Below are 21,965 nucleotides of genomic sequence, written 5' to 3' on the forward strand. Positions count from 1 at the left end.
TGATGGGAATAGGGTCAAGGGAGCAGGAAGTGGGTCTCATGGACAGGATGAGCTCGGAAAGGTCATGAGGGGAGATCGGAGAGAAACTGGAAAAAGATGCGAGGTCAGAGCTAGGGCAGGGGGCTTCCTTGGAGGAAGTTCGGTCCGGTGGGCTATGGGAAGGGAAGAGACAGCTGAGCGGGTGGTCTCAATCTTAGAGTCAAAGAAGTCCATGAGCTCCTCACACTTATTGTCGGAGATGAGGGTGGAGACTGGGGAGAGGGCTTTAACAGTGGAGAATAGAAGCCGGGGTTTACCTTTACATTTCAGAATGATCCTGGAATAGTGAGCGATTTTGGCAGACGAGGGTAGGACTCGATAGTGCTTTATGTGGTTCAGCCAGATCTGGCGGTGAATGGCTAAACCAATTGTCCGTCATATCCGTTCAAGTCCCTTGGACTTAAGGGAGCGAAGATCAGGGCTGTACCTCGGGGAATGGCCAGGGTGAGAGAGTAATTGTTTTAACAAGGACTGGGGCCTCAACATTGGTGGTGAGGGTGTGATGGAGCAGATCGGTAGCTGTAGAAATGTCATGGTGAATGGAGGGACAGTTGGGAGTTGATAAGTGCAGCTGTAAGAGAGTCGGGAGAGAGTTTTATCCAGGGCCGGACACAGGAGGAGGTGGGGGGTGGGGGTGCAGAGCGATACGAGGAAGTGGTCAGAGATGGCCTTATCTGCAATTGACACGATGGGAGTAGCGAAGCCATGAGAGATGGCAAGGTCGAGGGGCTGGCTGTGAATATGGGTTGTGGAGTTTACATGGAGGGCGAGATTAAGGGAGGATAGGAGGCTAGTGAGCTCAGGGGAGAGAGAGCATGGTGAATTGAGATGGAGGTTAAAATCACCGAGGATGAGAAGTCGTTCGGTGCAGAGGCAAGTAGAGCCTCCTGGGGGTAGAATTAAGTGCAACAAACAAAGGTTTATTTATAATTTAGATTTATAAAAATGACCACTTGTTTACAAGGGCAGTACTTTAAAAATTAACAGAAATATAATTTACCTATAAAAACAAAGAAGTTCGTTACACTGAGATCTGCTTCTAGACATTGTCACATCAACGGAGATGGGGAGGAAGGGTTATTCTTGACATGTTTCACTCATTCTTTGACATTACACCTTCTGCCGTCTCTTAATTTTCTCTTTGAACTTCTTCCGCCATGCCTCCTTTTGCCAACACATCTTCCGGTGTCTCTTCATTATCTGTTTCAGCTTCTTCAGCTGCCTCTCCTATTTCTGCCGCTTCTGACGTCCCTCCTTTTTCTGATGCATCTTCCAGTGTCTCTTCATTATCTGTTTCAGCTTTTACTGCCGCCGCTCCTATTCCTGCCGCTTCTGACGTCCCTCCTTTTTCCGACACATCTTCCGGTGTCTCTTCATTATCTGTTTCAGCTTCTTCAGCTGCCTCTCCATTTTCTGTCACTTCTTCCACTGTGGCTTCTGTGTTATCACTTTGTGCCTTTGTCTCTGCGGAGAAAATCTTAAGATGTAAAAGCCGCAACTTAAAAATTTTAGGAGCAGAAAGGGGCTTTTACAACCACTTTCCTTATTTATCTTTTCAGTAAACCCGAGTGGGTTGGTGGTTTTACAAATGCACTTATTATATTTCCTATATTTCTTTTCTGGTCAGCGCACTGATCACTGTTCCATTTAACAAATATTCTTTCTTGATTTCTTGCTCCCATATTAATGGTTTCATACTGGCCAACATTGAACAGTTTCTGCCACCTATTGACCCCGTTATCCAAGAGTCACACACATGCACAAACCTACTTACTTTCACCATTAATTCATGGGAAAACTTACTTTCACCAATCAAACACCAACCACTGACAGGTACGATATTTACTGGGAGGGATAGTTAGGAAATACACAAGTTCTATATCTTGTTACAACACACTAGACAATAGTAAATATTTGCCTGTGGAATACCATCCTTTACGAGACTTAATTAATTATGCAGAATATATTGGCCTTTATTTCAATGCGATTAGAGTACAAGAGTAAGGAAGTCTTACTACAATTGTACAGAGGTTTGGTGAGACCACACCTGGAGTATTTTGCACAGTTGTGGTCTCCTTATCTGAGAAAGGACATATATGCCTTTGAGGCGGTGCAACGAAGGTTCACTAGATTGATCCCTGGGATGTGAGACTTGTTCTATGAGAAGAGATTTAGTAGATACTCTGGAGTTTAGAAGAATGAGAGGTGATCTCATTGAAATATATAAGATTCTGAGGGGAATTGACAGGGTAGATGCTGAGAGTTTGTTTCCCCTGGCTGGAGAGTCTAGAAGTAGGGGTCATAGTCTCAAGATAGGGGTCGGCCTTTTAGGACTGAGATGAGGAGAAATGTCTTTGTTCAGAGTGTTGGGAATCTTTGGAATTCTCTACCCCAGAAGGCTGTGGATGCCCAGTCGTTGAGTATATTCAAGGCTGAGGTAGATACATTTTTGGACTCTAGGGGAATCGAGGGATATCTGGGATCGGGCGGGAGGGTGGAGTTGAGATTGAAGATCAGCCACAATCTCATTGAATGGCGGAGCAGGCTCGAGGGGCCGAATGGCCTACTCCAGCTCCTATTTCTTATGTAATATTATTCCTTTCAGCCCACTAGATCCTAATTTGTGCAGAAATGGATCATTCCTGTGATGTACATGCTGCACATTTATATAATCCTTAGTACTCAAGATTCACTTTGTTAAAAACCATGGCCCATTATGTTGAAAGCTTCAGTCATATATTTGCTTACCTGCTCTGAACAATTATTGCTTGCCCGATAATATCTGTAACTACAGCAAGAACCTCGTGTTCTGTTGGTCACCAATGCTGCACTGGACAGTGACCAGAGGTTAAGGCCCATTTGAAGGAAGGTTTAATTCCTTCCCTATGTAAAAGAAGTGTTTAATTACAGACCTTATCTGCTGCCACAGGTTGTTTTGAAACTATTTTAATTCACTAAAGGAAAAAGGAAACCTCAGGGACAGTCCTTTTGTATAAAACAATGTTCTCTCCAATTGTCTTTTACCTTCAAACAGAGGTTATAAAAATATAAGAACATAAGAAATAGGAACAGGAGTAGGCCATACGGCCCCCCGAGCCTGCTCCGCCATTCATGGCTGATCTGATCATGGACTCAGCTCCACTTCCCTGCCCGCCCTCTTATCCCCTTATCGTTGAAGAAACTGTCTATTTCTGTCTTAAATTTATTCAATGACCCAGCTTCCACAGCTCTCTGAGGCAGCGAATTCCACAGATTTACAACCCTTTGAGAGAAGAAATTTCTCCTCATCTCAGTCTTAAATGGGCGGCCCCTTATTCTAAGATCATGTCCTCTAGTTCTAGTCTCCCCCATCAGTGGAAACATCCTCTCTGCGTCCATCTTGTCAAACCCCCTCATAATCTTATATGTTTCGATAAGATCACCTCTCATTCTTCTGAATTCTAATGAGTAGAGGCTCAACCTACTCAACCTTTCCTCATAAGTAAACCCCCTCATCCCCGGAATCAATCTAGTGAACCTTCTCTGAACTGCCTCCAAAGCAAGTATATCCTTTCATAAATATGGAAACCAAAACTGCACGCAGTATTCCAGGTGTGGCTTCACCAATGCCCTGTATAGCGGGAGCAAGACTTCCCTGCTTTTATACTCCATCCCCTTTGCAATAAATGCCAAGATTCCATTGACCTTCCTGATCACTTGCTGTATCTGCATACTATCCTTTTGTGTTTCATGCACAAGTACCCCGAGGTCCCGCTGTACTGCGGCACTTTGCAATTTTTCTCCATTTAAATAATAACTTGCTCTTTGATTTTTTTTCTGCCAAAGTGCATGACCTCACACTTTCCAACATTATACTCCATCTGCCAAATTTTTGCCCACTCACTTATCCTGTCTATGCCCTTTTGCAGATTTTTTGTGTCCTCCTCACACATTGCTTTTCCTCCCATCTTTGTATCGTCAGCAAACTTGGCTATGTTACACTCAGTCCCTTCTTCCAAGTCGTTAATATAGATTGTAAATAGTTGGGGTCCCGGCACTGATCCCTGCAGCACCCCACTAGTTATTGATTGGCAACCAGGGAATGAACCATTTATCCCGATTCTCTGTTTTCTGTTAGTTATCCAATCCTCTATCCATGCTAATATATTACCCCCAACCCTGTGAACTTTTATCTTGTGCAGTAATCTTTTATGTGGCACCTTCTCAAATGCCTTCTGGAAGTCCAAATACACCACATCCACTGGTTCCCTTTTATCCACCCTGTTCTCAAACTTTACTTATTTGAGTACCCCCTTCCAGATCTACCAGATGCCTGGGTATCCCTATCAGCATACAGGTTTTAGATTGGACAGTTGTTGGGAAACTGAAACCACGCTGTGGTGAACAGTGATTGGAGGTGAGGGCTCTGTACATCATTGTCTCTGTGTATCTGTGTTCTCATTGGCACATCGTGAAGTAAATTAACTACTTTATGTAACAAATTCCCATAGCGTTTTAAAGCTTCGTCTGAGTAACCTATTATAAAAACGCAATGTATAAAACAAATAATTAATACATAAAATCCACCATTAGACAATTTCTCCCGCGATGTCTCCGCGTACCATGTACTGAGTTTCCTTTGCGCATGCGTCTGTCAAGCTTTGCCCCCCCCCACCCCATCCGAATCATTCACGCCATGTGGTGCCGAGAAACAGAACCTTAGGCCCGAGACTGCTGACCTGATCTTGGTGGGGTGCTGAGAGCAGCGGCGGGCAGAGAAGCAGCGGGGGGCCGAGAGGGGGGGGGTTGAAGAGAGGGAGACTGAGGGGAGAGAGAGGCTGGGCGAGAGGGGGAGGGAGAGAGGCTGGGGGAGGGAGAGAGAGAGAGAGAGAGGCTGGGGGAGGGGGAGAACTGGGGCGGGGGGGAAGAGAGAGAGAGAGGCTGGGGGAGAAGGAGAGAGAGAGAGAGAGGCTGGGGGAGAGAGAGAGAGAGAGGCTGGGGGAGAGAGAGAGAGGCTGGGGGAGAAGGGGAGAGAGAGAGAGGGTCTGGGGGAGAAGGGGAGAGAAAGAGAGAGACTGGGGGAGAGGGAGAGAGAGAGAGAGAGAGAGAGAATGGGGGAGAGAGAGACTGGTGGAGAGAGAGAGAGAGAGCGGCTGGGGGAGAGGGAGAGAGAGAGGCTGGAGGAGAGGGAGAGAGAGAGACTGGGGGTGGGGGGGAAGAGACTGGTAGAGAGAGAGAGAGGCTGGGGGAGAGGAGGAGGGGGGGCGGATGGTGGAGAGACATGGCTGGGGGGGATCGGAGGCGAGAGAGGGAATTCAGGGAAGATGGATCACGTTCTTCCAACCCCCTACAAGGGACATTGTTGGAGTGGATGAAATCCAGAAGTCACTATTCACTTCATACCCAATAAACCTGTTAACAATCCGTACACAATGCCCCATCTATGGTGGGGGTGGGGGGGGGGCGGGTGTAAGGAGGCACTTTGGCTGGGGGAGGCAGGCACTTGGACTGGGGTAAGGCACTTTGGTTGGGGGAGGCATGCACTTGGACTGGGGTATGGCACTTCGGCTGGGGGAGGCAGGCACTTGGACTGGGGTAAGGCACTTCGGCTGGGCCTTGCTGTTTCCTGGGGAGCTCTGTCCTCCGTCACTTCAGGAAGTCAAAGTGGATCGAGTTACAATTTGCAAAGTCAGTGAGACCTTGGGATGGGCGGTTCCAGTTACACATTCCAATGAAACTTGAGGATGTGGCTTATCCTCCAAAAGGACCAATCATAAAGAACATAAGAAGATAAGAATTAGGAACAGGAGTAGGCCATCTAGCCCCTCGAGCCTGCTCCGCCATTCAACAAGATCATGGCTGATCTGGTCGTGGACTCAGCTCCACTTACCCGCCCGCTCCCCGTAACCCTTAATTCCCTTATTGGTTAAAAATCTATCTATCTGTGATTTGAATACATTCAATGAGCCAGCCTCAACTGCTTCCTTGGGCAGAGAATTCCACAGATTCACAACCCTGTGGGAGAAGAAATTCCTTCTCAACTCGGTTTTAAATTGGCTCCCCCGTTTTTGAGGCTGTGCCCCCTAGTTCTAGTCTCCCCGACCAGTGGAAACAACCTCTCTGCCTCTATCTTGCTTCCTCGTAGTTCCCAACTGACCGTCAGGGATTCCGGAGACCTTTTGTGCACTACTTGCATGGGGACTGAAAGGCAGCAGAGTTCTTTCCTGGCTGAATCTCCCAATAATTCTTAGCGCAGTTTACCTCTTCTCCTGCACACCCGGAAGAGAAACATCGGTAGGTTTTGCGAGGAGGCTTTGCTGGTTGTCTATTAATATTTATTGTCCATGAAGAGATATATAATGCTATGTATGTGGAAATTTGAAGTGAGAGTCTGCGGACAATACAACAGTGACTATTTAATTGGCTGTGAAATGCATTGGAACGTCCAGAGGATGTGAAAAGCACCATATAAATGCAGGTTCTTTCTATTTATATAGCACCTTACAACATCTCAGAAATGTCCCAAAGCACTTCGCGTACAATGACTAACATTTTGTAGTTACTGTTGTTCTGCACGTAAACATGGCAGACATTTTGCACACAGCAAAATCCCACAAACAGCAGTAAGATGCATGACCAGTTGTTCTGTTTTTGGTGGTATTGATTGAGGGAGGTATGCTGGCTAGGACACTGGAAGAACTCCCTCCTTTTCCTCAAATAGTACCACGGGATCTTTAACAACCAGCTGAACAGGCAACCAGGACCTTGGTTTAACATCTTATCCGAAAAATGAGACGTCCAAAGAAATGCTACACTCTCATTAAGAACCAGTGACTGCTCTTTACGTGCAGAAAGAAACATATGCCTTAAAATAGTGGATGGAGGAACTTACAGGAGCATATCACATTACATCATTTCACCCCATCAGATGAAGTAACATACATGAAAAAGGACTGGTATTTATACAGCATCTTTCACAGCCTGAGGATGACTCAAAGCGCTTTACCACCAATGAAGTACTTTTTGAAGTGTAGTTACTGTTGTACTGTAGGAAATGCTGCAAGCAATTTGCGCACAGCAAGCTCCCACAAATAGCGATGTGATAATCACCAGATAATCTGTTTTTAGTGATGTTGTTTGAGGGATCAATATTGGCCCCAGGACACCGGGGAGAACTTCCCTGCTCTTCTTCAAATAGTGCCGTGGGATATTTTACATTCACCTGAGAGCTCCTCCAACAGTACAGTACTCCCTCAGTATTGCAGCCTAGATTATGGGCCCAAGTCTCTGGAGCGGGACTTGAACCCACGACCATCTGAGGCGAGAGTGCTGCCCACTGAGCCACAGCTTGCACAGCTAACCCAGACTGTGTTCGCCCCTCGCTTCTCCAAATACATTTGTGCTGATCATGGCTTGGGGGAGGAACTCTGTATAATTAAATTTTTCCTGCTATAAAATCATTAACACCAAATGCAAACATAATCCAAGATGCACTGTTTTAAATGGGAGCTAAAGGAAATGGGTTCGTTCTTCTCTGAGTTTAAGCCCAGCCAAGATTGATGGAATGCAAGTCTCCTCTGCTGACTGTAAGAAATCTGTGCGTAACGCCACCTTATTTACACTGCTGGTGCCGGCTCCTTTGCACAAATGTATTTTATATTTTGAAGGAGAAGGAACAATCCCCTGAAATAACAATCACATTGAAACATGGAGTCTGCTGGGAGCTCAACGTAACACCAACATTCAGCACATGCTATGTGCTGCCCCAAACTACTGCGTTTGCAGATTCATCTGCTCCAGACAGCACTGTGCAGGGTGAGTGCAGGTTATCTCCCTGAGGCAGGAACAGAATATCAGAGGGGCGGTTGTGACTGGGACAGCTCATGAGCGTCTCTGAACAGATTAAGGTTGTTTATGGAACGCTCAGAGTAAGTCACCACCTGCCTTGGTGGCGAGAGTTCGAGTTTAGACCCAGGGAGACTGAACCCAGGGACCCAGGGAGACTGAACCCAGGGACCCAGGGAGACTGGACCTGGGACCCAGGGAGACTGGACCCGGGACCCAGGGAGACTTGACCAGAGACACTGGACGCGAGGAGGCTGGAACCGGGGAGACTGGGCCCGGGGACACTGGAGTTAGAACTGGTCCCAGAGAGATCGGCTTTAGAGCAGGAGCCAAGGAGACTGGACCCAGGGACATTGGACCAAAGACACTGGACCCAGGGACCCAGGGAGGCTGGACCCAGGGACACTAGCATTAGAACTGGTCCCAGAGAGGCCGGTTTTAGAGCAGGATCCAGGGACACTGGAATTAGAACTGGTCCCAGAGAGAGAGCACAACCCAGGGAGACTGAAGGCAGGTGCTGCAGTAATGAGGTGCGTTGTGCTGTTATCAAGCAGAATTTCGCCTGAGCTGGTTTGCAAAATGAACAACACAGAACAAATTTGCTCAGTTATATTTTTCCAGTAACAAAGTAACAGGAGGAAATCTGCAGGGATGACAGGAAAAGCAGGATTTTAATCAGGATTCGGGGACTGAGAACAAAATAAGAAGGAGGAAGATAAATGTGTGACGTGATATAACCACAGCCTGTCGGTAATTATGCGCTTCTTACTGGCTACACTAGCAACCTACCATCAGAAAAAAAACTGCTCTCAGTATTTTCAGGCAATTGATCTTCAATCTGGCTGTCATCTATTATAGGAAAACACGAGGTTACATAAAATATAGTCAACTGGATGAGCTCTATTCATTACTGAAGAAAGACTTGCACCTTATAATGCGTTTTATCCAATTCAGAAACATCTCTTAGTGCTTTGCACACAATTAATTAAATTGAAATGCAGTGATTGTTGTTTGCAGCCATTTTTCACACAGCTAGTTCCCAGAAACAGAACAAGATGGATGAACTGTTGTTGCTGGTGATTAATGGGGAAACCTTGGCCATAGAAACATAGAAAATAGATGCAGGAGTAGGCCATTCGGCCCTTTGAGCCTGCACCACCGTTCAATAAGATCATGGCTGATCATTCACCTCAGTACCCTTTTCCCGCTTTTTCTCCTTTTTCTTCTTGATCCCTTTAACTGTAAGAGCCATATCTAACTCCCTCTTGAATATATCCAATGAACTGGCATCAACAACTCTCTGCGGCAGGGAATTCCACAGGTTAACAACTCTCTGAATGAAGAAGTTTCTCCTCATCTCAGTCCTAAATGGCTTACTCCTTATCCTTAGACCATGTCCCCTGGTTCTGGACTTCCCCAAATCGGGAACATTCTTCCTGCATCTAACCTGTCCAGTCCCGTCAGAATTTTATATGTTCCGATGAGATCCCCTCTCATCCTTCTAAACTCCAGTGAATACAGGCCCAGTCAATCCAGTCTCTCCTCATTTGTCAGTCCTGCCATCCCGGGAATCAGTCTGGTGAACCTTCGCTGCACTCCCTCAATAGCAAGAACGTCCTTCCTCAGATTAGGAGACCAAAACTGAACACAATATTCCAGATGAGGCCTCACTAAGGCCCTATACAACTGCAGTAAGACCTCCCTGCTCCTATACTCAAATCGCCTAGCTATGAAGGCCAACATGCCATTTGCCTTCTTCACCATTTGCTGTACCTGTATGCCAACTTTCAATGACTGATGTACCATGACACCCAGGTCTCGTTGCACCTCCCCTTTTCCTAATCTGACACTGGGAGAACACTTTGCTCTTCTCTGAAGGGTGGCATGGGATCTTCCATATCCAGGAGAACAGGCAGATCCGGGCTTGAATTTAATGTCAGTACCTCTGACAATGCAGCACTGCGTTGGAGTGCCAGCCTAGGCTTGGGGGGGGGGGGGGGGGGAGTGAATTTTCTCAGGGCTTCTCCTGCTCTTCTGGCGAGAGTTCGGCGGAAACCCTGTTAATCTGCATAAACAGGGTTCCGCCAAAAATGGGGAGGGGGAAAAGCCCAGGGGAAATTCCCCCTCTATGTTCTTAATCATGGGAGAGGGGCTTGGGCCCACAGCCTCCTGCCTCAGAAACTAACAACTGAGCCGACCTTTAACTAAAGGTCAAAGGCTCTGCAGAACTCCAAACAAATGGAAATATGACTGTTGCTTTGATATAACATGCTTATACCTGCTAGTCCACCAATGGGACTCAGTGTAAACAAGGTATTAGTCAGTACTGCACAGAGTCCCAGTTCATTAATCAGCATTGGAGTCTGGGGGTGCAGGTGGTACCATTTACATTGCCACCCTCTCGGGGCACCTCATTAAGGCAAGTTTGCATTGAATTAAGCTGCGATTGCATTGAGACCCAGAGGCCATTGGCAGGCTATCTGAGCAGCAGTGAGCGGAGTGATGAGTCACAGCTTTGATTCCCCTGCGCTGTTGAGATGCATCACTTTGAGGAGCCGTACTTCAGATGCCGATCCTTACTCCACAAAGGTGAAGTGTAATGAGCATCACATTGAGAATGCCGCCCCACCCCTCCAGAGCAATACAAGCTGTGATCAAGGAGCAGTCTGGCTGCCTAACGGCTGAGAAGGAATCTTGCCCAACAATGGAAACCCATGGAACCATGAGATACCCAATATGAAACCATGCCTGGTTACTATGCGAGTCCGTAGGTACACTGTGTCCTCATTATAACAATAGCTATTGTACTACTGCTTTTTTTTCAAGCTATAAAACCGGCTACCAGCACCCCAATTCAGAAGGGGAGGCAATTTTACCATTACAAATCATAGACTCATACAGCAGCGAAGGAGGCCTTTCAGTCCATCATGTTTGTGCTGAATCTTTGAAAGAGCTATCCAATTAGTCCCACTCTGCTACTCTTTCCCCATAGCTCCACAAAGTTCTTCTTTTCAAGTATTTATCCTATTCCCTTTGTAAAGTTATTATTGAATCTGCTTCCACCACCCTTTCAGGCAGTGCATTCCAGATCATAACTTGCTGTGTAAAAAAAATTCTCTTTATTACCCCGCTGGATTTTTGGGCAATTATGTTAAATCTGTGTCCTGTTTACTGACCCCCCTGTCACTGAAAACAGTTTCTCACTGGTTACTCTATCAAAACTCCTCATAATTTGAACACCTCTATTAAAGCTCCTCTTAACCTTCCCTGCTCTAAGGAGAACAATCCCAGCTTCTCCAGTCTCTCCACATAACTGAAGTCCCTCATCCCTGGTACCATTCTAGTAAATCTCCTCTGCACCCTCTCCATGACATCCTTCGTAAAGTGTGGTGCCCAAAATTAGACACAATACTCCAGCTGAGGTCTAACCAGTGACTTATAAAGGTTTACCATAACTTCATTGTACTCTATGCCTCTACTTAAAAACTGAGGATCCCCATGTGGTTTCTTTTAACAACCTTATCAACCTGTCAAACCACCTTCAAAGCTTTGTGTGTGTAAAATCCAAATCTCTCTGTTCCTGCACCCCCTTTAAAATTCAACCATTTAGTTTATATTACCTCACCTCATTTTACCTTCCAAAATGCCTCACTTCACTAATTTTGTGTGTTGCAAAGTTACATACCGTGTAGGCCAGTGTGGAGTTGTAACTGGGAGAGTTGAAAAATGCACACACCAGTGTTCCCTTTAAGCTGCGTGACTACGAAGTGCTCCAGGGGTCTGGCTCAGCTAGGTTGTGAATAGAAAAACTGCGCATGCGCGGTATTTTGAATGGGCTGCACTGTCTGTTAAAAGGGCCAAGTGGCCCGAAACAATATTACACAGAACATTGCTCATCACAGTTGATCCCTCTCCATATCTCCCAGCAGCTATCAAGAGCTTGTGATTTAACAGGATAAATAACAAGGAAGGAGACCTGTGGGGAGCTGTATAATGAGGGATCGGGAAAAGGATTTAAATCAAAGCTCGGGGCAGGGAGCTAACTGAGGAAGAGCAGACGAGGATGTGATTGGGTGTAACTGTGGCCCGGCGCTGGTGCTGGCTACACTAGGAACCTACCTGAAGAATAGGAATAACTGACCATGGGTCTGAACTTTCCCTTGACATCAAGGTAATTGGAGTCTAGTGCAGGAAAATAGTGGGTTAAACAAATTCTGCTCAGCTGCGCCAGCGTCACTTCAACTGTCTGAAAATTCTAACCAACCTCAAACACTAAACATCAGTGGGTCTAGGTAACTCACTGTAAATAACATTCTTTCTTTGCTGATCCATTCTGGGAAGCTGTGTGTTGGAGGTTAATACCATGTTTGTACTGACTCCCAGAGGTAAACTTTAACCCTCAAGGAATGAGTCGGTTAGGGGCAGGTGGGTTGGTAGAAATGTTAACATTCTCAAACCCGACCCCAACCCGCCCACTACTGCTTTTAACAGGGGTGGGTAAGGGCGGGGGGGGGGGAGTGGGCTGTGATTCCCAGGCCTCGGGAATCCCGGCAGGCAAAAGGAGGCCAAAAGGCTGGATCCATGAGATAAATGCCTTTATTACACTGCTTGTGGGCCAGGAGGAGCAGAAGTGTCTCCCCCAGGCCCATCGAGCTAACCTCCACACGATCAGCCCCACGCTGAGCACTCCCCCCACCTGCGATATCCAATTCACCCCTTGCAATGCCTGACCCCACCCCAATGTCCAACAACCCCGTTATATCCGATTCACCCCCTCCCCCGCAGTGTCAGAATTCCTCCCCCCCCACAATGTCACAACCTCCCCGGACCCCACGCAATGTCAGACTTACCTGACATCCATTCCCCAGCTGCTTTCCAGCCAGACAGATAGCCAGCCTGTCAAACTGGCGATGGGTCATCGACCCAAAACCTTAACTCTGTTTCTCTCCCCACAGAAGCTGCCTGACCTGCTGAGTATTTACAGCATTTTCTCTTTTAATTTCAGATTCCAGCATCTGCAGTGTTGTGTTTTTGTATTTCTGTCAAACTGGCTGACTGACGGGCGAGGATACTGTCCCAAAAGTTAAAATGGTGTCCTCCCGTTAAATTCGTCAGAATGTGCGGGGAAACTCTGGGTTTCCCGTCCAAATATACTCCCTTTCCCCCCTTCACTTTCTCCCTGGCTCCGAGTAAATGTTGGGGCCACAGTCTCAGAGTCTGATCTGCAAATTCAGTCAACCTAACTAGCCTACTGGCTCTTGACGACAGCAACCATAGCGTCATTAACGTCCCAAAGTCGTTCCTAACCCCGCACTCTCCCCCGTAGACCATCTGTTGACTGCACATGATGCTGGCTACACTGTGAATCTACTCATAGACTGAGATTTGGATTTTTGCTACCAGGGTCAAACTCGTACTGATCATCACGAGATTGGTACCATTTGCAGGAAATAGCAGGTTGCAGAAATGCCACTCAATCGCGCGGGCTACACATTTAATTTGTTTATAACACACTCAGCAGCCTAAATGAAGGGGTTCTGGATGACACAAAGAATACTTTGGCTATTACATTTACTTATCTTGATATTCAACCAGTGGAATTCGGCAACAATATTGTATTTCTTCTCTCTCACCTCCCCTGAAGGCTGTGGACCATGGAAGTTTGCCACCTTTTGGTATCATTCTTTATGTGTGAGCATAGGCAAGATATTCGACCACAGCAGCATCACAACTGAGCCAAAACCTGTCCTTTCTTGATAACAGTCAGGAGCAGGAGCCATAGTTGGCTCTCCAGCCCTGCTGCCAGCCTACCTGGGTTTGCACTTGGTATGGCACTGGTAACTCCAGGAATTTGTTTTCTATAAAAGGATGTATTGCATATACATCTGGCACTGGCAAAGGGCAGGGGACTGTGGCTATGGGGCTGTCTTATGCACTGAACCTTAGGAATATCTACAGTACATCCATCTCTCCTCTGTTGGCACCTTCACCACAAATGGTGCTGTGACAATGCTCATGTAACACTTGGAACCGCTCTGTGATCAGCAGAAGCAGAAAACCAATCATGATGTCAGCATTTCTTCCCTCTAGATTTTTCGCAAACGACAGGGGGGGAAGCCTGTGGGGAGCAGGTGATGGCAGGAACAGACTGCAAATCAGAACTCAAAGGCAGAGGACTAAATACGAAATAGCAGGTGAGGATGTGATATTTTATCGGCCCAGTTTGGTGATTACTTCACATTATGTTTACTACAGTGAGGAACTAGCATAGAATCAGTAAGATTTACAGGGCAGAAAGACGCCATTCAGCCCATCAAATCAGCACTGGCAGTTTGCTGAAACAATCCAAACGTTATTATCCTGCCTCGTTCTCTCCCCCACAGCCCTGTATCTTCCTCTGCTTCAAATATTGATCTAATTTTCCATTGAAAGATGTAACAGTCTATGCCTTAACCGCCCCAAGCTCCAACAACGCTCTGCATAAAGAAGTTTCTCCTACCATGACTGGCGTTGGTATCACGGAATACTTCAAGCTTTTGAATTGCATCGCCCACTTCCGACATTGTGAAGCCTGGTATAGTAAAGTAGCAGGTTACATGGATTCTACACTTCATCACTCGAGGTAAATAAATGCAAGTAGTATTCTGCCTGTTGCCTTTGTTTAAGGTGCTGGTTTCTGCTTAGCTATGAGGACAGATTGGAAGGCTGGGTTTGTTCTCCTTGGAACAGAGAAGACTGAGGGGAGACCCCATTGAGGTATATAAAATTTTGAGGGGCTTGGATATAATGGATAGCAAGGGCCTATTTCCCTTGGTGGAGGGGTAGGTTTAAGGTGGATGGTTCAGAGGGGATTTGAGGGGGCGGGGGTTTCTTCACCCACAGGGTTGTGGGGGTCTAGGAACTCTGCCTGGAAAGGTGGTCGAGGCAGAAACCCTCACCAAATTTAAAAGATGCTTGCAGGGTTACAGACCAAGAGCTGATAAGTGGGATTAAACTGGATAACCTCTTGTTGGCTGGCACAGACACGATGGTAAGTACTTCAGGAATTGAATATGGCCAGGGGGTGATCTCCTGGACTAGTTACGATCGTCAGGATGGGTCGGAGGGGAATTTTCCCAGATTTCTTTTCTCCAATTGGCCTGATTTTTTAAATCTGTTTTTTTTGCCTCTCCCAGGAGATCACATAGCTCCAGGTGGGGTGGAGTGTAAAATGTTGCGATACATGAGGTATCGCAGTTGTGTTGAGCGGACTGGTTGGGCCGGATACACTTTACCTGTCCACTGTTGTTCATTGTTCATAGGTTTATATGTAACCTTCAGGGCTGCTGACCAAGGGCCGTGTGGCTCTTTGTCAGCCGGCGTGGACACAATGGGCTGAAATGGCCTCCTTCTGCGCTGTAAACTTCTATGTTTCTAAACTTTTCAGCGAATAAAAATGTACAAATCCTTTTGGGAATATTGATACTTTTTCCAGGGGAGGGAAGGGAGGTGAGGAGAGGGAGGCAGTGGTAGGGGAGGGAGGCGTAGTCGGGGAGGGGAGCGAGGAAGGGGTTGGGTCGGGAAGGGGAGGGAAGAGGGGGTCGGGGAGGGGAGGGAGGAGGGGGTCGGGGAGGGAGACTGGGTCAGGTAGGGGATGGAGATGTGGGTCGGGGAGGGGAGGGAGGCGTGGGTCGGGGAGGGGAGGGAGGCGGGGTCGGGGAGGGGAGGGAGGCATGGGTCAGGGAGGGGAGGGAGGAGGCGATTGGGGAGGGAAGGGGCGGGAGGCGGAGTCGGGAAGGGGAGAGAGGCGCGGTTGGGTAGGGGAGGGTGGCGTGGGTCGGGGAGGGGAGGGAGGAGGGAGGAGGGGGTCGGGGAGGAGACAGAAGAGGAGGTCGGGGAGGGAGGAGGGGAGGGAGGAGGGGGTCGGGGAGGGAAGAGGTGGTCGGGGAGGTGGGGGTCGGGGAGGGGAGAGGTGGTCGGGGAGGGGAGGAAGGCGGGGATCGGGGAGGGGAAGAGGGGGTCGGGGAGGGGAGGGAGGCGGGGATCAGGGAGGGGAGGGAGGAGGGGGTCGGGGAGGGAGGAGAGGGTCGAGGAGGGAGCGGGGGGTCGGTGTCGGGGAGGGGAGGGAGTTGGAGGTCGGGAAGGGCGGGGGGGTTGGGGAGGGGAGGGAGGAGGGTGGCAGGGGTCGGGGAGGGGAGGGAGGAGGGAGTCAGGGAGGTGGGAGGTCGGGGAGAGAGGAGGGGTCAGAGGAGGGGGTTGGGGAGGGGAGGGAGACGGGGGTCAGGGAGGGGAGGGAGAAGGGGATCAGGGAGGGGAGGGAGGAGGGGTTCGAGGAGGGGAGGGAGGTGGCGGTCGGGGAGGGGAAGGGACGGAAGCGGGGGTTGGGAGGGAGATGGGGGGGTCGGGGAGGGGAGGGAGGTGGGGTCGGGGAGGGGAGGGAGGTCGGGGAGGGGAGGGAGGAGGGGGTCGGTGAGGGAGGAAGGTGTCGGGGAGGGAGGCGGGGTGGGGAAAAAGGCAGGGAGGGGAGGGAGCATCCAGGCTGCATCCTCGTAAATCTCCTCTGCACCCACTCCAGTGCAATCATGTCCTTCCTACAATACGACGACCAAAACTGCATGCAGTATTTCAGCTATGGCCTAACCAGTGTATTGTACAATTTAAGCATAACCTCCCTGCTCTTGTAGTCTATGCCTCGGCCAATAAAGGCAAGCATTCCGTATGCCTTCTTAACCACCTTAACCACCTGGCCTGCTACTTTCAGGGATCTGTTGGCAAGCACTGCAAGGTCCCTTTGTTCATCTACACTTCTAAGTGGCCTACCATTTAATGTGTATATCCTGGACAGCGTGGTGGTCCCGACCTGCGAGAGACCATCAGCAGCATGTCGGGGCCATAAAAGGAGTGGCGAACAGATAGGCGCATGGCGGTGTACCACTTCAAGGTACAGGGTGAGCTGGTGCAGGAGGGCGACGGCAGCAAAGAGGGACGTCATCAAGGTCCAGGTCGGTGATAGGAGCGTGGGCAGATACAGCAGGAGCGACGAGGTCAAGGTGAAGGAGCGGCGAGAGAATGTAGAGGGATGTGATCGGGACCCGGGAGAGGCGTGAGTTCGGGGCCAGAAGAGGTGTGGGCCCAGAGGCAGCACGGGCCAGCCCACACTGCGATATGTGCTCACTAGGCCCGTGCAGCAGAGCTGGTCTCCAGTCATCTTGGTTAATCCTTGCCACTGGACCAAGCCCGTGTGGTGGCTGGTGCACAACGGTCACCACACGTTAAAAAAATCCACGCACAGGCATCTTCCACCCTTCAAGATGTAGTTTGGGATCTGGAATATTAGGTCCTTCATTGAAACATCTGTGAACTCAGTGTGGAAGCAAGTCATCCTCGTTTCGAGGGACTGCCTATGATGATGGTATCTGCTAACACACTAATGGGATGTGGCTCAATACGTTGGTTAATCCCTCATTTAATTAAAACACAGCCTCTTGCCTCTGAAGATTGTGGGTTCAAGTCCCACTCCAGGGATTTGAGCACAAAATCCAGGCTGACACTTCCCACTAAAGTACTGAGCGAGTGCTGCACTGTCGGAGGGACCGTCTTTCAGATGAGACGTTAAATCGAGGCCCCATCTGCCCTCTCAGGTGAATGTAAAAGCAGATTATCACATTACTGTTCATGGGACCTTGCTGTGCGCAAATTGGCTGCCACGTTTCCTACATTACAACAGTGACTGCACTTCAAAAGTACTGCAAAGCACTTTGGGATGTCCTGACATTGTGAAAGGCGCAACTAAAACACCCTTCTTAGGGTGGGGAAGATCAGTCAATCAGTAAGTCATGTAAATCTGTCAATTAAATGTGAATTGGGATGACTGAGTTTTGTTGTATCTGTGGGTACATTAACAGCCCGTGATATGATGTGATAAACACTGGCTATTAAACAGTGTCTCATCATGCCTCTGAAAAACATCTCCAGTGCTTCACATGGACTACTTTTGAAGTGCAGTCACTGCTATTGTGTAGGTAACACCGCCCTCCCAGATTTGTGAATATCAAGATCCCACAAACAGCAGCAAGTAAATAAGAAAGGATGAAAACTTGTGGGTGAATTTGACAGCAAGGAACAACAGGAAGAGTATTTCAAACCAGAACTCAGAGAAAACAAAACGAGAAAGCGCAGAGGAGAATCTGACGCAGTAATTGCGGTTTGGTTGTTCGTGCAGTACAGAGACATGCACTATGTACAGCAGGCACCTCAAAACACCAAAGCTACCTCCACAAAATCCTGCAAATTCATTGGCAGGATAGGCGCACCAACATCGGTGTTCTTGCTCAGGCCAACATCCTTAGCATCGAGGCACTGACCACGCTCAACCAACTCTGATGGACAGGCCACATTGTCCACATGCCCGATACTAGACTCCCGAAACAAGTGCTCTACTCTGAGCTCCGACATGGCAAGCGAGTTCCGGGAGGGCAGAGAAAATGCTTCAAGGACACCCTCAAATCCTCCTTAAAAACATGCAACATCCCTACTGACACATGGGAATCCCTGGCCCAAGACCGCTCAAAGTGGAGGAGAAGCATCCGGGAAGGCGCTGACTACTTTGAGTCTCTTCATCAGAAGCACGCGGAAGCCAAGCACAAACAACGGAAGGAGCGTACGACAACCCAAGCACCCCACTCACCTGTCCCTTCAACCACCATCTGCCCCTCCTATGACAGAGACTGTAGATAGAAACATAGAAAATAGGTGCAGGAGTAGGCCATTCGGCCCTTCGAGCCTGCACCACCATTCAATAAGATCATGGCTGATCACAGTACCACTTTTCTGCTTTCTCCCCATACACCTTGATCCCTTTAGCCGTAAGGGCCATATCTAACTCCCTCTTGAATATATCCAATGAACTGGCATCAACAACTCTCTGCGGTCGAGAATTCCACAGGTTAACAACTCTCTGAGTGAAGAAGTTTCTCCTCATCTCAGTCCTAAATGGCTTACCCTTTATCCTGAGACTATGTCCCCTGGTTTTGGACTTCCCCAACATCGGGAACATTCTTCCTGCATCTAACCTCTCCAGTCCCGTCAGAATTTTATATATTTCTATCAGATTCCCTCTCATCCTTCTAAACTCCAGTGAATACAGGCCCAGTCAATCCAGTTTCTCCTCATATGTCAGTCCTGCCATCCCGGGAATCAGTCTGGTGAACCTTCGCTGCACTCCCTCAATAGCAAGAACAGCCTTCCTCAGATTAGAAGACCAAAACTGAACACAATATTCCAGGTGAGGCCTCACCAAGGCCCTGTACAACTGCAGTAAGACCTTCCTGCTCCTATACTCAAATCCCCTAGCTATGAAGGCCAACATACCATTTGCCTTCTTCACCGCTTGCTGTACCTGTATGCCAACCTTCAATGACTGATGTACCATGACACCCAGGTCTCATTGCACCTTCCCTTTTCCTAATCTGCCCCCATTCAGATAATATTCTGCCTTCGTGTTTTTGCCACCAAAGTGGATAACCCCACATTTATCCAAATTATACGGCATCTGTCACGCGTTTGCCCACTCACCTAACCTGTCCAAGTCCCCCTGCAGCCTTTTAGCATCCTCCTCACAGCTCACACTGCCACCCAGTTTAGTGTTATCTGCAAACTTGGAGATATTATACTCAATTCCCTCATCCAAATCATTATGTATATTGTAAATAGCTGGGGTCCCAGCACTGTGCCCTGCGGCACCCCACTAGTCACTGCCTGCCATTCTGAAAAGGACCCGTTTATCCCGAGTCCTGTCTGCCAACCAGTTCTCTATCGACATCAGAACATTACCCCCAATACCACGTGCTTTAATTTTGCCCACCAATCTCTTGTGTGGGACCTTGTTGAAAGCCTTTTGAAAGTCCAAATACACCACATCCACTGGTCCTCCCTTGTCCACTCTACCAGTTACATCCTCAAAACATTCTAGAAGATTTATCAAGCAGGATTTCCCTTTCATAAATCCATGCTGACTTGGACCGAAATGATTCCAACATCTTCCCCACTACTGATGTCAGGCTAACCGGTCTATAATTACCCGTTTTCTCTCTCCCTCCTTTCTTAAAAAGTGGTGCTACATTAGCTACCCTCCAGTCCATAGGAACCGATCCAGAGTCGATAAACTGTTGGAAAATGATCACCAATGCATCCACTATTTCTAGGGCTACTTCCTTAAGTACTCTGGGATGCAGACTATTGGGCCCCGGGGATTTATCGGCTTTCAATCCCATCAATTTCCCTAACACAATTTCCCACCTAATAAGGATTTCCTTCAGTTCCTCCTTCTCACTAGACCCTCGGTCCCCTTGTATTTCTGGAAGGTTATTTGTGTCTTCCTTCGTGAAGACAGAACTAAAGTATTTGGGTATGGAGAGAAAGCAGGAAAGGCGTACTGAGGTGAATGATCAGCCATGATCTTATCGAATGGCGGTGCAGGCTTGAAGGGCCAAATGGCCTACTCCTGCACCTATTTCCTATGTTTCTATGTTAACTGGTCCACCATTTCTTTGTTCCCCATTATAAATTCACCCGAATCTGACTGCAAGGGACCTACGTTTGTTTTCACTAATCTTTTTCTCTTCAGATATCTATGGAAGCTTTTGCAGTCAGTTTTTATGTTCCTAGCAAGCTTCCTCTCAAACTCTATTTTCCCCCTCCTAATTAAACCCTTTGTCCTCCTCTGCTGTATTAGAAAAATTCACCCAGTCCTCAGGTTTGCTGCTTTTTCTGGCCAATTTATATGCCTCTTCCTTGGATTTAACACTATCCTTAATTTCCCTTGTTAGCCACGGTTGAGCCACCTTCCCTGTTTTATTTTTACTCCAGACAGAGATGTACAATTGTTGAAGTTCATCCATGTGATCTTTAAATGTTTTCCATTGCCTATCCACCGTCAACCCTCTAAGTATCACTCGCTAGTCTATTCTAGCCAATTCACGTCTCATACCATCGAAGTTACCTTTCCTTAAGTTCAGATCCCGCATTGGCCTCATCAGTCACCTTAGAACGCATATTGGTGTGGAAGCACGTCATCCTCGACTCCAGGGGACTGCCTAAGAAGAAGAAGACTTTGAACCTACCGGTATCAGACCAAATTCCATCTGCATAGCTGTTACTGGGCGTATGAGGCATTTTTCGACCAGAAGATGCTCTAGAGGCTATTGGATAAATACAGCAGGTTACACACAATTTGGTCAACTATACTGCAGCTCATTTTCTAGTCTTCTCTCCTGAAGGAGGCTGATTCTCACTGAAGTATTGTTCCAGGGTGCTGGGCACCTGCTGAAACCCAGCCTCATTCCATTACATGCGAGACCAGACAGTGCAAGATTGTACCGGCCAGCATTTTGACTATGGGGAAGGGATTGGTGCCATTGGTGGAACTGTATGTAAAATTCAGTCAATGGAGAGAGGAAGGTGAGGTTAATGGTTCAGGTCGATGCCCTTTTTACCTGTAACGTTGACCCTACCTTTCTTTCCACAGCAATTTCTGTTTTAATTTCACATTTTCTGTATCTGCAGTATTTTCTTCTTAGAAATATGTGTCCCCCAAAGAAAACATGGAGATCATGGGAGGCTCAATGGAAGAACAGTGCACAATGCCACACGGTCACTGGGGAGAAGGTGCCCAGTGAGGCCTGACGCTTTGCTGAAATGAATGAGTGCCTACTTCTCAGTCTCGGCTCCTTCCCAGGGTCCAGTTATAGAAGGTTATTTGCAGAGATCTGGGAATAGGTCTCCAGTCAGGAAAAGTGTGCGTCAGGAGAATGGAAGGCGAAAGAGGAAATACCACCCTCCATGTACAAACAGAAAATGCTGGATAAATGAGTGGTGCCTGAAGTGAAAGGGTAGTTACTGTTTCAGATGGGATTTCTGATGAAAGATCCGACTGAATTGTTAACCTGCCTTTTCTGTTTCAGACACTGATGGACCACTATTTGTCTTTTGGCTATTTGCTGCTTTTCCTTTTATCGCTAAGTATAGATTATATTTTGTTCTTATTTATAAGAAATAGATAGGAACCATCAAGGATGGGAAAGGGTCATTCAGCCCATTGAAGCCCATCCCTCCAGTACCCTAAT

The 21,965-nt window shown here is 47.9% G+C and overlaps 1 protein-coding gene across 15 annotated transcripts in view; it reads right to left on the reverse strand.

Annotated features, from left to right (window-relative positions):
- Window positions 1-1,009: 1,009 nt before the first annotated feature.
- Window positions 1,010-21,965, reverse strand: part of odad4 (outer dynein arm docking complex subunit 4) — an 83,013-nt gene continuing 62,057 nt past the window's right edge. For 6 of the 15 annotated variants that reach the window (XM_070864592.1, XM_070864591.1, XM_070864603.1 and 3 more), the window contains 5 exons: window positions 20,964-21,041; window positions 14,363-14,434; window positions 11,983-12,045; window positions 8,653-8,712; window positions 1,010-1,503 (listed from right to left, as the gene is read on the reverse strand). In XM_070864592.1, coding sequence (XP_070720693.1) covers window positions 1,169-1,503; window positions 8,653-8,712; window positions 11,983-12,045; window positions 14,363-14,434; window positions 20,964-21,041 — 608 coding nt within the window. In that variant the 3' untranslated portion in view covers window positions 1,010-1,168. The remainder of the gene's footprint in view (window positions 1,504-8,652; window positions 8,713-11,982; window positions 12,046-14,362; window positions 14,435-20,963; window positions 21,042-21,965) is intronic. The other 9 variants (XM_070864604.1, XM_070864602.1, XM_070864600.1 and 6 more) reach the window with 6 other exon arrangements.

The sequence above is a fragment of the Pristiophorus japonicus genome, chromosome 21 (genome assembly GCF_044704955.1).
Source record: "Pristiophorus japonicus isolate sPriJap1 chromosome 21, sPriJap1.hap1, whole genome shotgun sequence".
In the NCBI taxonomy this organism is placed as follows: domain Eukaryota; kingdom Metazoa; phylum Chordata; class Chondrichthyes; family Pristiophoridae; genus Pristiophorus; species Pristiophorus japonicus.